Below are 12,451 nucleotides of genomic sequence, written 5' to 3' on the forward strand. Positions count from 1 at the left end.
TAGCTTTTAGCCTTTAGCGCATTTACGTTTAAGTTTATGTTTTTAATTTGTTATCCATTGATTCTAACTGTAATTGTATTCTCTACGACTCTTTATGTCTTAAGCTATAGAGCAACGTTAATAACACGCAGCATTGTCATTAATTTTTAAGTGCAAGTGAGACAAACTCTCGCCCAACAACAACAACCACTGTGCATGCAAATGTTTAAATAAGAACTTTGAAATGATCAAAATGCAAAAAATAATGTGCATATAAGAACAAAATATAAAATATTTTTTGCTAAATAATTTCAAAACCTTAAATATAGTAATTGTTTCAAAAAAGCAACTGTCGTTTATTAATTGGACATGCATTGGGCATCAAATGTATCGAACTGCAAACCAGGATATCCAGGATTGTATCAATAAATTTTCCAGCAAGTTCGTTGCTTAAGTCGTTCTTGTTTACATTTTGTATGGGCAAATTTCATGGTTTTTTAGCTCCTCCTCCGTTGTCCTTCGATTTAGAAAGGACTGCATTTCGAATCCTTGCATCGAATCCTATCGAACTGCATACCTAGGATATCCGATTGGAAAAAAAAAAAAGGGGACAAATTTGCAGGGTAGTCGCGAAAAAGTGGCCAAAAAAACACAAAATTGTCCTTTTCTCGGAAAACATGCAAGGAACTACAAGGATGTCTTGTGTCCAAGTAGTGCCCATAGAGCTTTCAGAATATACAACTCAAAGGACGAAAGTCCTTACAGGAGCCGAGAAAAACAGCTTTTTTCGTATACAGAAAATAGCGTTTATTTCCCGAATCCTTGCCAGGATCAGGACGAAATTAGTGCCAATCGATGCTGCATCAAAAGGACTACCGACTGACCAAAGGACATACGGATAGTCCTTGCAGTTGCGGAGAAAATAAGGATTTTCTGTTTTTGGCCACTTTGCTCGCGCCCTGAGGATGAAATTTTCTAAGTTAATGGTTAATTAGATGACCCCCTATTTTTTTTGATGCACATCGATAGAGTTTCGTCCTGTGAGAGTCGCAAACCAAAAATTTTGGATGTGCGACCTGATCCTGGCGAATATGGCCAGTTTTCTAGGGATGGCTAGTGCATGGCAAGCCTTGGTTTTTTATGGCAGCATTATTTGTAACACAGTATTTAGTATTTTCTGCTATTTTGATTTATAGAACTCTATGCTGTGTTGCATACTCTTAAGCGCAATACTGCCACATTTATTTTTTTTTTTTTATTTAAGAAATTATATCAAGGATATGTGCACTGTTACCTAATTGGGCAACTTAAACAAATCAGAATAATAATAATAATAACAAAGGAATAATTATGAACAAACATAATAGATATAAACTGAATATAAATTGAGGATATTAGTGCCTAGGATATAAGCGGATATGAGATCATTAGGTCAAGACCCGAGCCAGCAGGTCTTGAGGGTGGTGTCGTTTTAATCTTCTCCTGACTGTTGTGCGATGACTCGGCGTTAGGCGTCTAGCTAGGCTGTTCGGATGAGCTCCAAGTCGCTCCGTATATTTTTTGGCAATTGCTTGGATTCTGTCGCCAATTTTTGGTACTTTGAGGTCGCGCTCGATGTCCGCGGTTCTCATGTACCATGGAGCTCCTGTGATCCTCCTCAACGTCTTGGCTTGCAGAACTCGTATTTTGTTGAGGTGTGTTTTCGCTGCGATACCGTACACCTGTATTGCGTAAAATAAGCTCGGAGCTAAGATGCACTTGTAAATTCGCACCTTGTTATCCAGCGACAGTTTGTTTTTAGCGGAGAGGAGCCAGGACATTCGATTTATTTTGTTTTTATAGGCATGCACTAGCGAGTTGACGTGTCTATCGAATTTAAGCCTTCTGTCTAAAATGACTCCTAGATATTTGTGAGACGAAGAGTGGGCTAGCTCACTACCATTAAGCATGACAATCGGGCAGCTCTGTACCCGATTTGCAAAGGTCATATTGGTGCATTTCTCTGCATTAATGCTCACGTTCCAATTTCTGGTCCATTCCTGAAAAGCGTCCAGATATTCTTGTAAACCAGTTTTGGCCAGAAATATGGAACTGTTTTTGGTGAGCACTGCGGTGTCGTCAGCATAGGTTTCTACCAGTGTGTCCCTTTGTGCGAGTGATGTGATTGATGAGTGAGTTGGCATGTCGGCAGAGAACATTGTATACAATGTGGGGCCAAGCACACTACCTTGTGGAACACCGGCTTCTATTGATTTGGTCGACGACTTATAACCCTCGATCGCCACATGAAAAGAGCGTCCTTCTAGAAAGCTCCTTATTAGCAAAAACAGTTGTGGTGTTAACAATTTCTTGGCTTTGTAGAGAAGTCCAGGATGCCACACTCTGTCGAACGCTTGTTGGATGTCTAAGAAAGCAGCCACCGCGTACTCTTTCTCCTCCAAGGCCTCCAGCGCAAAGTTGACTACTCTGTGTAGTTGCTCTGGGGTGCCATGCTGTCTTCGAAAGCCGAACTGGAATTTGGGCATCGCACTGGTAACAGCCTCAACGCTCAGCATTCTGTTCAGGATCAGCCTCTCCATTATTTTACCTAAAGCAGGAAGAAGACTGATAGGCCGGTATGAGTCCACATTTGATGGTTGCTTTCCTGGCTTTAGTATCATGATAATGCTCGCCGACTTCCAAGCTCTCGGAAAGTATCCCACGCGCAGAATGCTGTTGAAGATGTGAACCAAGAACAGCAGAGCTTGGTCTGGAAGTAGCCTGATGGTCCGGTTGTCCAGCAAGTCCTCGCCTGGAGCTTTCTTAGCTTTTAGCTTCGATACAATATGTTTCACTTCGTTCAACGTGACAGAATCTGCAGGCAAAGCCATTTGGAACGGCGTTTCCAGTGATTCAGCAATCATTCGGCGATTGCTCTCTGGCGCAAAGTCGTGTGGCCTAAAACGCTGCTCTAAACTGTTCGCAAATACTTCTGCTTTTTCACGACTAGTGCGGCACCAGCCTCCTGCAGGATCCCGAAAAGCTGACTTTGTAGTGGGTAGCGTCTTGTACCTTTTAGTTATTTGCCACAAGGAGTAATTGGTTGAGGCATCTGTCCCTAAGCTGTCGAGCAAGTTCCCAATTTGCATTTGTTTCCTGAGGGCGAGCACTTTGTGTAGACGATTGGCCAGTCTATTGTGGATCTGCTGGATTCGAGCATCTCCAGTTCTAGCGTACTCTCTTCTAACTTTGCGTTTCAAACGGAGGAGTGCGATGACAACAGGAGGAAGCTGAAGCTGTCTTTGCTCATCCACATATTGTCGGTTTCTCGGACCAGCTCTTGTTGCTGCTTGTGTGAGCTGATTCATGAAAATATTGATGGCGTTGTCAATATCTTCTTCCCCTTGGATATCCATGTTGATGTCCAACTGCTCCTCCAGATACGCCTTGAAGATTCGTATATCAGCACCACGAGCGAGTATACGATCGCGTACAGGCTTCCTTGACGGCGTAGCAAACACTTCAGCCAGTAGGGGAGTGTGATCCGAAGAAAGTTCGTGGAGCGTTCGGACTTGGATCCTATTGTTATTAATGCCATTGGTTACAAAAAAATCTATTGCTGATGGTGTAATTTGGGGGTTGTAGGAATAGAAAGTAGGCTCTCCCGTTGCAGCAATTTGGTACCTGCTATTCGCTATGACTTCTTGCAGCAGTTTGCCTCTGGAGTAGGCACTTGGGTTTCCACTCCTGGGGCCCCACCATGCATGTTTGGCATTGTAGTCACCTCCAGCAATGAATTTGTTTCCCAGCTCGGCGAACAGGGATTCAAAACCCGCCCTGGTCCAGGGTTCATTGGGTGGGAGATACACTGCCGCAATTTCCACGAGTCCCTCCGATGTTAGTAGATTCACTCTCGCTATTTGTCTGTCCGTAGTAGTGATAGAAGGCTGGGCAGTGTAGCTTAATGTGGAGCGTACAATGACTGAGGCGCCACCTTTGGCGTTACCACTGGGATGGAAGGTGTGGATGGAAGAATATCCTGGCAGAAATATACGCTGTCCTTCTTTCAAGTGTGTTTCTGTGGAAAGCATTACATCTATATTATGTGCACTGAGGAATAGGCGGAGCTCTTCAGAGCCCTTAGCTAGTCCCCGTGCGTTCCACAATCCGATTTTTATAGTGGGTTGCATCATTTTGACATGCGGGAAATCAGAACCTGGACCAGTTCTCGAAATGCCTTATTCTGAAAGCTCTCAAGGAGCACTACTTGGACACCAAAGGACATCCTTGTAGTCCTTGCAGTTTCTGAGAAAAAGGACAATTTGTGTTTTTGGGCCACTTTTTGCGACTAACCCCCTGCAAATTTTTTCGCAACATTTTTTTTGTCCAATCCAGGATATCCTGGTATGCAGTTCGATAGATTCGATGCCAAGGATTCCGAAAATGGACATCCTTTTTGAATCGAAAGGACAACGGAGGAGCAGGAGCTAAAAAACCATGAAATTTGCCCATACAAAATGTAAACAAGAAAGACTTAAGCAACGAACTTGCTGGAAAATTTATTGATACAATCCTGGATATCCTGGTTTGGCAATCGATAGATTGGATGCACAGGATAACAAAAATACATACAATTGGTAGGAATATGAGCATAAAATTGGTATTTACATTAAAATCGTTCTGCAGTCAACGCAGATATATTTGTTTATATATAAATTAACGAATATAAAACAAATATTTTCAGCTTACAAATATTATACAAAATACAATAAAACTAAGTTGATTTAAGCATTAAGTGCTTGAGTGTTGATTTTGTCGGTGTATTGAGGTAGTAACTTGAACTTCTGGACCTTGCCGGATGTGGTTTTGGGGAATGAATCAACAGGCACCACATAGAATGGCACTTTGAAGTGGGCGATCTTGCCTTTGCTGTACGCCTTCAAGGAGTCGCGAGTGAACGTCTTGGGATCGACACCAGCTTCCAGACGCACAAAGGCACAGAGCTCCTCGCCCAAACGCTCGTCGGGCACGCCAATAACCTGAAAAAGAATGGCAGTCATTAAAAATGGAGCAACAATAGCAAGTTGGCTGCACTTACATGAGCTTCAACCACCTGTGGATGGCCGTTGAGAAAGTCTTCAACCTCTTTGGGGAATATGTTTTCACCGCCGCGTATGATCATGTCCTTGATACGGCCTACAATGCGTCCATAGCCATTGCGATCCAGTATAAACTTATCGCCCGTATGCAGCCATTTGTCTGAGCCATAAATCTCTTCTGTCTTCTCCGCATCACCATGATAGCCCAGCATGGTTAAATAGCCACGCACACAAAGCTCACCCGGCTGGCCAAAGGGCACTAGATGGCCCTGCTCGTTGACGACCTTAATCTCTATATGATCGGTCACATGCCCGACGCTGTCCAGGACACAATCTTCCGCTTCGCCTGGTATCGATTGAAACACCACTGCCGTCGTCTCCGTCAGTCCATAGACGCTGTGCATGCGTTCCACGCCCAAAACCTGCTTCACATCCAGTATAAGCTGCGGCGACACTGTTGCTCCACCCGTAATGGCCTTTTTAATCTTGCCCAGCGGTACTGCCAGCTCACGCTGCGCAGCAATAAGATCCACATACATGGTGGGCGTGCCGTGTATAACTGTGCAGCGCTCCTTGCTAATCGCTTGCAGTGAGTCAGCGGGCGCAAATCCTGCGGCTGGCAGCACCATTGCGGCGCCTTTGCACATGGCCGCCATAATGGTTATGCCCACGCCAAAGGCATGGAACAATGGCACTTGCACGCAAATGCGTTCGCCCTCGAGCTCATTGCGGTTGGCCACGTGCATTCCGTTGTTGACAAAGTTCAAGTGGGAGAGCAGCGCTGCTTTGGGATTGCCAGTGGTGCCCGAGGTGAATTGCACATTGCAAGGACTCTCTGGTTGAATTGTGTGCTGCAGTTTGCCTATTTGCGCTTGCTCCTCGGCGCTGCCCATATCCAGCAGCTCATTAAAGCTGAGTGCTCCTTTCAAGCGCTCCTGGCTAGCTGCATTGTTGATGATAACAGCGCGCAAATGTGGAAACTTGTCGCTCTTAATCCTGCCTGGCTCTGCGTGCGCAATGTCTGGACATATATCGCGTAGTATTTCATAATAGTTTGTAGATTTGAATGATTCGGGTGCTATAATAGCCTTGATGTCCACTTTCTTAAGACAGTACTCCATTTCGGAATTTTGATAAGCTGGATTGATGCCCACGGAGACAAGTCCTGCGCGCGCTGCGCCCAACATCGATATATACCAATGCACATAGTTGGGTGACCAGAGCCCCACTGCATCACCTCGCTGCAATCCCAGCTTACGCAAGCCCGCCGCCACGCGATCCACTTCGACTAGCAGATTCTGAAACGTATAGCGCTTGTCCTCATGGCAAGAGACAATGGCCTCGTTGCTGCCGTATTGGCTGGCAGTGAGCTGCAGTTGCTGTCCCACATTTCTATAAATTAGCGGCTCCTTGCCTATGTGATGTATATAGCTTTGATCGCCAGAGCCTATTATGTTTAAGCTGCAAAAATAGCAAAATAATTAATAAATTGTGCGAAAAATAAATAAAACGTTTTTTAATTTAATAGCTTATTTTCTCTTTTTTTATTGTTTTGTTTGTGCTGTGTTTGCTTATTTTATTTAACTCCAGCTATTGTTTCGTTTTGGTTGCCGTCACTGCTAATTTTATCTATTCCAAGTTGGCTGATGTCTTTGCTAAGCGCTTGGGTGTGGCCTTAGCTAAACGCTCATGTCTGCATATCACTCAGCTTTTGATAGATTGCGCACTAAAAATAACTTTATGAGCTTTTGTCTTATGGCAAACACGCGTGCTTTATAATTATGTTTGTTTATGTTTTGTTTTTGCATTCGTATAACTTTGTAAGCAAGCGTATGCATGTACATATATGTGTAGTAAACAAACACATGTATATTAGTAAGCTATAATAAAAACTGCAAATAGCTAATTATGGCATTTTATCAAATTAATAGCGGCCAATTGTTAATGGAAAATTTTTGGCATTTCTCTTGAGTGGAATTTTTGCTACAATGCGATCTTAAGCATTTTTTGTTTGTCATTATACATAAGCACATATTATTATCAGCCTTTTTAATTATAAAAGTATGTTTGTTTGGCAAAGACCAATATTATAAACTTTGCATTACGCAATACTCGAATTGTGGCTGATGCTGACTTAGAATATAATATGGAATCCAATTGCGTCTTAAATTTTACTTTTATCTACAAAACCATAATGTGCGTTTGACCTTGATTTCTTCTTAGCTTGTCATTTACCTGCTAAATGCTCTATGGAACGCTGTCTTTCTTCTCAGCACACTTGTTGTCACACATTTTAGTTTTCCATTCAACATTTTAAACACAATTAGTAAATATTTGCTTTTTCCCTTGTCTAATTACTGCGCATCACCTTGACAAATGCAAAACTCTTCAATAACGCACACTTGAATTATTTTTATATTGTTTAATTGTTAGCCATACAAACGCGTTCGTGTTTAATAACATACTGAAAGGTAAAGCTGACGGGCGAGCCGCTAAGCAGCGTCGACTGCGACGTCGCTGCTCACGCTCTTGTTATCTCGCTGAACTGCACGTACGTGAGTGTGTGTGTGTGTGAGCGAGCATTTGTTTGCTTTTATTTTTGTTATATGCGCTTGATCGCTTTATTGCCAAGTTTGTTTTGTTCTCTACGTTTATATTTTGTTTTTCATATTCTATACAAAACACGTGCGTTGAGCTAATCGTTGAAATCTACAGCTGAGCAGCAGCTGTGGGTTTTTGCATGTTTGTGCTTGCAAGGGCTGCTCTCTTTTTATAGAGAGAGAGAGCGCAAGCTGCTGCTGCGCTCTCTGCAAAGCTTTTAATGAAAGAGAATAACTGTAGCTAGCTGCTCACGGATATTGTTTAAAGACAAACATAATAAAAAAAATCATACGATTTCTTATCTGCACGCATGTGTGCACACATTTTTGAATTTAGTGTCTGCCTAACGTCTGCAGTTTCTATTTAGCACAGGCTATTGATAAGCGCGTTTAAATTCAAACGTTTAATTTGCAATAACACTAAATGCCTTACAGCTAATCAGCTGCATGACAAGCAATTAATGTTAGTGATTGATTAAGTAGAGCATTGACGCAATTATTTTAATAGCCATAGCCAGCTAGTCGAGCGGGCCGCCTCCGCTTATAACAACTTGCGATATTCGTTGCTTGGGCGCCACTCTAGCAGCGGAAGTAGCAGATTTATCATGGTTTCGCTCCACATCCAACTCGTCCAGCTCGTAGAGCACATTGGTGTTGGTGTTGTCCACACGCATGCTCATCATGCGCGCATAGTCGCGATCCGTGGACTTGCCCTGCTCGTAGCAAAAGTCCTTGATGACGCTGCACTTGCAGTCGACGGGTATGATGGCCAGCTGATAGATGAAGTTCACCAGCAGCTCCAGATTGTATTCATAGTGGCGTCGCGGCAGCTGCTCATCCGGCTGCTGTGGCTGCGTTTGTATGGAGCAGAAGGGCAAGCCCATGATCTGAGCATTGGGCATGCAATGTTTGTGTAGTTCATTGATAATGGAGCAGCAGCCGCTGATGGCATCGGCGGTGACAGCGCGCACATCAAAGATTTCGTTATAGGCGCGCTGCGCTGCCGCATTGAAGGGGGTGTGGCGTGCTGTATGCAGCGGCTTGAGCTCACTTGCCACACGCAAGTAGGCAGCATGCTGGCAGCGCAGTCGCCGATAGGCAGCATCCAAATAGTCGCGCACCAAATATTTCACATACTTCAGCGACTGCTGCGGCACCAGCTTGACAGTGAATGTGGCTACAGCACGTTGTGGCGTGTGGAAGTTGCACACACTGCGCTGAGTGGCAAATTGCACGCCGTGCATCGTTAGGCTGGGCAGGCACCACTTGTGCTTCAGATACTCGCACTTGCTTTGCTCGTGTGGCAAGCGCTTGATGCCAAATGTTTGCTTCAACTGTTGCATGCCCAGCTCCGTTTCGTTGAGCAGCTGCCAGTCGTGTGGGCTAAGCGGCAGCACATGACGCTGCAGCTGTTTGATGCTCACGCCCGCTTTGGCATCCGTTAGCGTATTCATCAGCGCACACAGCTCGCCCAGCAGTTCATGCGGCTGCTGCCCCTCACTACTCTGCTTGGCTCGCACCTCCAGCTCAAAGTAGATGAAGCCATTCAGATTTGTCGTCAGCAGCGGCACACGCTCGTTTATCCAGTTGTTGTTGTGAAATATCAACAGATCCACTGGCTTGAAGAACTTTTCTCTGCCTGCTATCAACTCACGCAGGCCGCGACTGTTGTTATGATAATTTGTTTCTATAACAAAACGCAAATTAATGGGCAAATCGTTGGTCTCCGCACGCCAAGACGCTGCTGCCTGCAGCCAGCACATCAAAGGTCCTTTGGACGTTGCCACGCCTTTGCCATACAGCATGTTCTGCTCCTTAGTTAGCTGAAAAGGCTCGACACTCCATGTCTCATCCTCAGTTACCTGTGGTACATCCACCTGTCCATACACCAGCACCACATGCTTATTGATTGATGAAAAGTAATCCGCAAATATGACATAACCCTTGGGCTCATTGCAGCGCGGCTCAATCTGCAACACTTCAACTTTAAACTCCAGTTCGCTTAGTCGCTCAGCTAATATGTCCATAGTCTGCTTGATTTGTGGCTCATACTTGAGGCCGCTGGAGATGCTTTTGAGCCGCAGCATTGTGTCCAGCTCTGCAAAATGCTCACTTTTGTTCAAGTCCAGATTATCATAGACATTGTGCAGCTCTGGCTCGCACACTACAGAGCGATACTCTGGAGCTAAATCGCGTATGCAGCTGTTGGGCAAACATTCGCAGCCATCATCGGATTTCTTGCGGCCCCCAAAGATGCCGCAGCAGTCGCGTTGACCCCAGCAAATCATTTGGGCAAACAAAATGAATAAATTTTGTGTTGAAGTTGAAAGCAAAAGCAAAGGCTAAAAGAATTTAAGCGATCGATTGCGCAGAAATATAAGAGGCATATCAATTACATATCCTATAATGCTTCTATATGCTTAGTGCTTAGTTTTAAATTAAAATCAATTTGCTTACACATTTATTAGCTTAAGCAATCGAATGTCGCGATTGCGTCACTTTCAATGTCTTTGATTTACCCCATTTGATGGATTTGAGCCAATTTACTACGCGATTGTTTACGGGCTTCTTGGGTCGCTGCAAAGGATCCGTAAGTCTTTGCTTCAGCACAGTTGAGAGCTTACGCTTGGGTGGCGTTGGATTGCGCTCTTGGGCCAGCCGCTCAGCCAATCCCTGTTTGCTGCAGTGATCCCAGATCACATCGCATTTGCATTTGACTGGCTGCTTGGACAGCTGAAACATCAAACCAGCGCACACTTTGATGTGCTTTTGAAAACTTTCCTCCTCGATATTCTCATTGACCAGACAGTGATAGTCGCGACGACGCGTATAGGGCACCAGTATAATGGGCTTGTTGAGCATTTTGTGCAGCACATTGGCAATGGGCAGGCAGCTGGTAATGCTGGTGGTCACAATTGGATCTGCGCGATAAACATCGCTCAGCACACGCTTGAGCGTGCGCACTCTAGCCGCATCAATGTTCCAGTGCACCACTTCGCAGCTGTCGATTAAGCGCAGCTTAAGCAAAGTGTTGATATGCAAATCTTTGCGTTTGGTATGCAAATATTCGGACACTTGGAAATGCACTGTGGCCACATCCTGATCGGGCACGAGTTTGATGGAGAACTTGCCCGTAAGCTGCATGGGCATTATTTGACTGCAGCCAGGGCGACTGAAGGCGCCTTTAATGCCATGCATGCATAGATTGGAGCGACACCAGCGATTCGCTAGAAACTCTGTTCGGGTTTCCTCGCCGCGCAGCTTGCGTATCTTGAGATCCTCCTTATAGTTGTAGAGACTAAAGTCGGCGCGTTGCAGCAGCATCCACTCGGGCAAGGACACCTTGCGCACATAGTCGTTTATAGTGGTCATAGCTGGCTCTTGATACTTGCTCACCAGACTGTTCAGCAGATGACACATGTCCGTCATGGGCTCATACATCAGACCGCCCATAAGTCCGCCCTCCAGGCTCTTATTAGCGCCGGTAAGCTCCAGCCCAAAGTAGGCCCAACCACTCAAGCTGCAGCTGACAATGGGCGTTTCATTATTCAGCCAGCTATTGTTATCGAATATCATGTAGTCCACATCCAGAAACCACTCGGACTTGGCGCTAATCAACTCATCCAGCCCCACGCTGCCCACCTCATGCATCATATCGATAACAATTTTTATATTCACTGGCAAATCTCCATGCAGCTTCAGTGTGGCAGTGATGGCCTGCAGCCAGCCTATGGCCATGCCCTTGCCACCGCACACGCCACGTCCATAGAGCAAACCCTCCACTGTATACAGCTCGAAAGGATCGTTCAGCCAGCCCTCCGCTGGCGCCGGCACCACATCCAAGTGCGCATATATGAAAAGCGTGTGCCTGGAAGGCGAGCTAAAGTAGCTGGCAAACAGCGCTTTGGGCTTGCTCTTCTCATCAAAGCAGTTTAGCTCTCCTTTCTGCAGCACATACTCCGATGTATAGAACTTCAGTCGCTCCAGCCGCTCAGCAAACCAATCGAGTGCCAGCCAGCTCTGCGGCATCTGCTCCGGCTCAACTGAAACTGTTTGAAATCTCAGCAGCTGTGCCAGCTCCTCCAGCGATTCCTCCGATCGCTCATCAATGGCTACGTACACCTTACGCATATTTAAATCCACAATATATTTTTGCTCTTCGCTTAGCTTGCGTCGATTCTTTATGGGACAATTGGGACACTTGCACGCTGTTGGCGGCTCATAGTTTTCATTGTCCTCCAAGTCCTTAAAGCTTATGGAGGTGCGTGAGCGTCTGCGCGAACGCAAACTCAATTGACTTGTTTGACTCTTGCTGGTTTTAATTGCCATCTAACTTTTTTTTTTGTATTTTTCAACAATTAATTTTGATTAGAAATGCAAATTTGTATACATAGCTGTCTACTTAGCAATTAATTGAGTACAGCATGTTTAAATAATTTGTTAGCAATTAAGTTTTTGCTTATAAATGCAAATTTCCAGACAAAACTGGTTATAAGTCTTAACAGTTAGTTTTGAATATATATGCAAAAATGATTTATAAATAACTAGACTGGTTTTTTAAGAAATAATTGAGCAGCGTGATGGAATAAATTTTGGCTATAAATGCAATCAATTTCGATCAAAATCTGGTTATTTAAGAATTAGTTGAGCAACGTGATGGGAATAGAAGAAGAGAATATTAAGACTTGGCTTATTTAGTTGTGAATTTCAACACGAACGAACTGCAAGCAGCAAAGTAAATATATTTGTATCATAGTGTAAAAAATGTTATCGAGCAATTTGCAATTTTGAAGC

The 12,451-nt window shown here is 44.5% G+C and overlaps 3 protein-coding genes across 3 annotated transcripts; all 3 read right to left on the reverse strand.

The window, feature by feature from the left end:
- Positions 1-4,492: 4,492 nt before the first annotated feature.
- On the reverse strand, positions 4,493-7,506 carry LOC108597314 (medium-chain acyl-CoA ligase ACSF2, mitochondrial). Its single transcript, XM_017983805.1, has 3 exons — positions 7,293-7,506; positions 5,057-6,518; positions 4,493-4,997 (listed from the first exon to the last, which is right to left on the reverse strand). Exons 1-3 carry the CDS (start codon positions 7,367-7,369, stop codon positions 4,743-4,745), a joined length of 1,794 nt encoding a protein of 597 aa, XP_017839294.1. The 5' UTR covers positions 7,370-7,506; the 3' UTR covers positions 4,493-4,742.
- A 669-nt stretch (positions 7,507-8,175) lies between these two features.
- LOC108603503 (cytosolic non-specific dipeptidase-like) lies at positions 8,176-9,945 on the reverse strand. The gene has a single exon (XM_017992419.1). The coding sequence runs from the start codon at positions 9,943-9,945 to the stop codon at positions 8,176-8,178; it is 1,770 nt and encodes a 589-aa protein (XP_017847908.1).
- A 181-nt stretch (positions 9,946-10,126) lies between these two features.
- Positions 10,127-11,986, reverse strand: LOC108603428 (cytosolic non-specific dipeptidase-like). Its single transcript, XM_017992288.1, has one exon. The coding sequence runs from the start codon at positions 11,984-11,986 to the stop codon at positions 10,127-10,129; it is 1,860 nt and encodes a 619-aa protein (XP_017847777.1).
- Positions 11,987-12,451: the final 465 nt, after the last annotated feature.

This window comes from Drosophila busckii, chromosome 2L, assembly GCF_011750605.1.
Source record: "Drosophila busckii strain San Diego stock center, stock number 13000-0081.31 chromosome 2L, ASM1175060v1, whole genome shotgun sequence".
Taxonomy (NCBI): domain Eukaryota; kingdom Metazoa; phylum Arthropoda; class Insecta; order Diptera; family Drosophilidae; genus Drosophila; species Drosophila busckii.

Bases quoted from the DNA above. Each gene is read 5' to 3' on its own strand.
- LOC108597314 (XM_017983805.1), bottom strand. From the start codon at position 7,369: ATGTTGAATGGAAAACTAAAATGTGTGACAACAAGTGTGCTGAGAAGA. The intron at 6,519-7,292 runs GTAAATGACAAG...CTATTTTTGCAG, and splicing joins TTCCATAGAGCATTTAGCAG to CTTAAACATAATAGGCTCTG. The intron at 4,998-5,056 runs GTAAGTGCAGCC...ATTCTTTTTCAG, and splicing joins CACAGGTGGTTGAAGCTCAT to GTTATTGGCGTGCCCGACGA.
- LOC108603503 (XM_017992419.1), bottom strand. From the start codon at position 9,945: ATGATTTGCTGGGGTCAACGCGACTGCTGCGGCATCTTTGGGGGCCGC.
- LOC108603428 (XM_017992288.1), bottom strand. From the start codon at position 11,986: ATGGCAATTAAAACCAGCAAGAGTCAAACAAGTCAATTGAGTTTGCGT.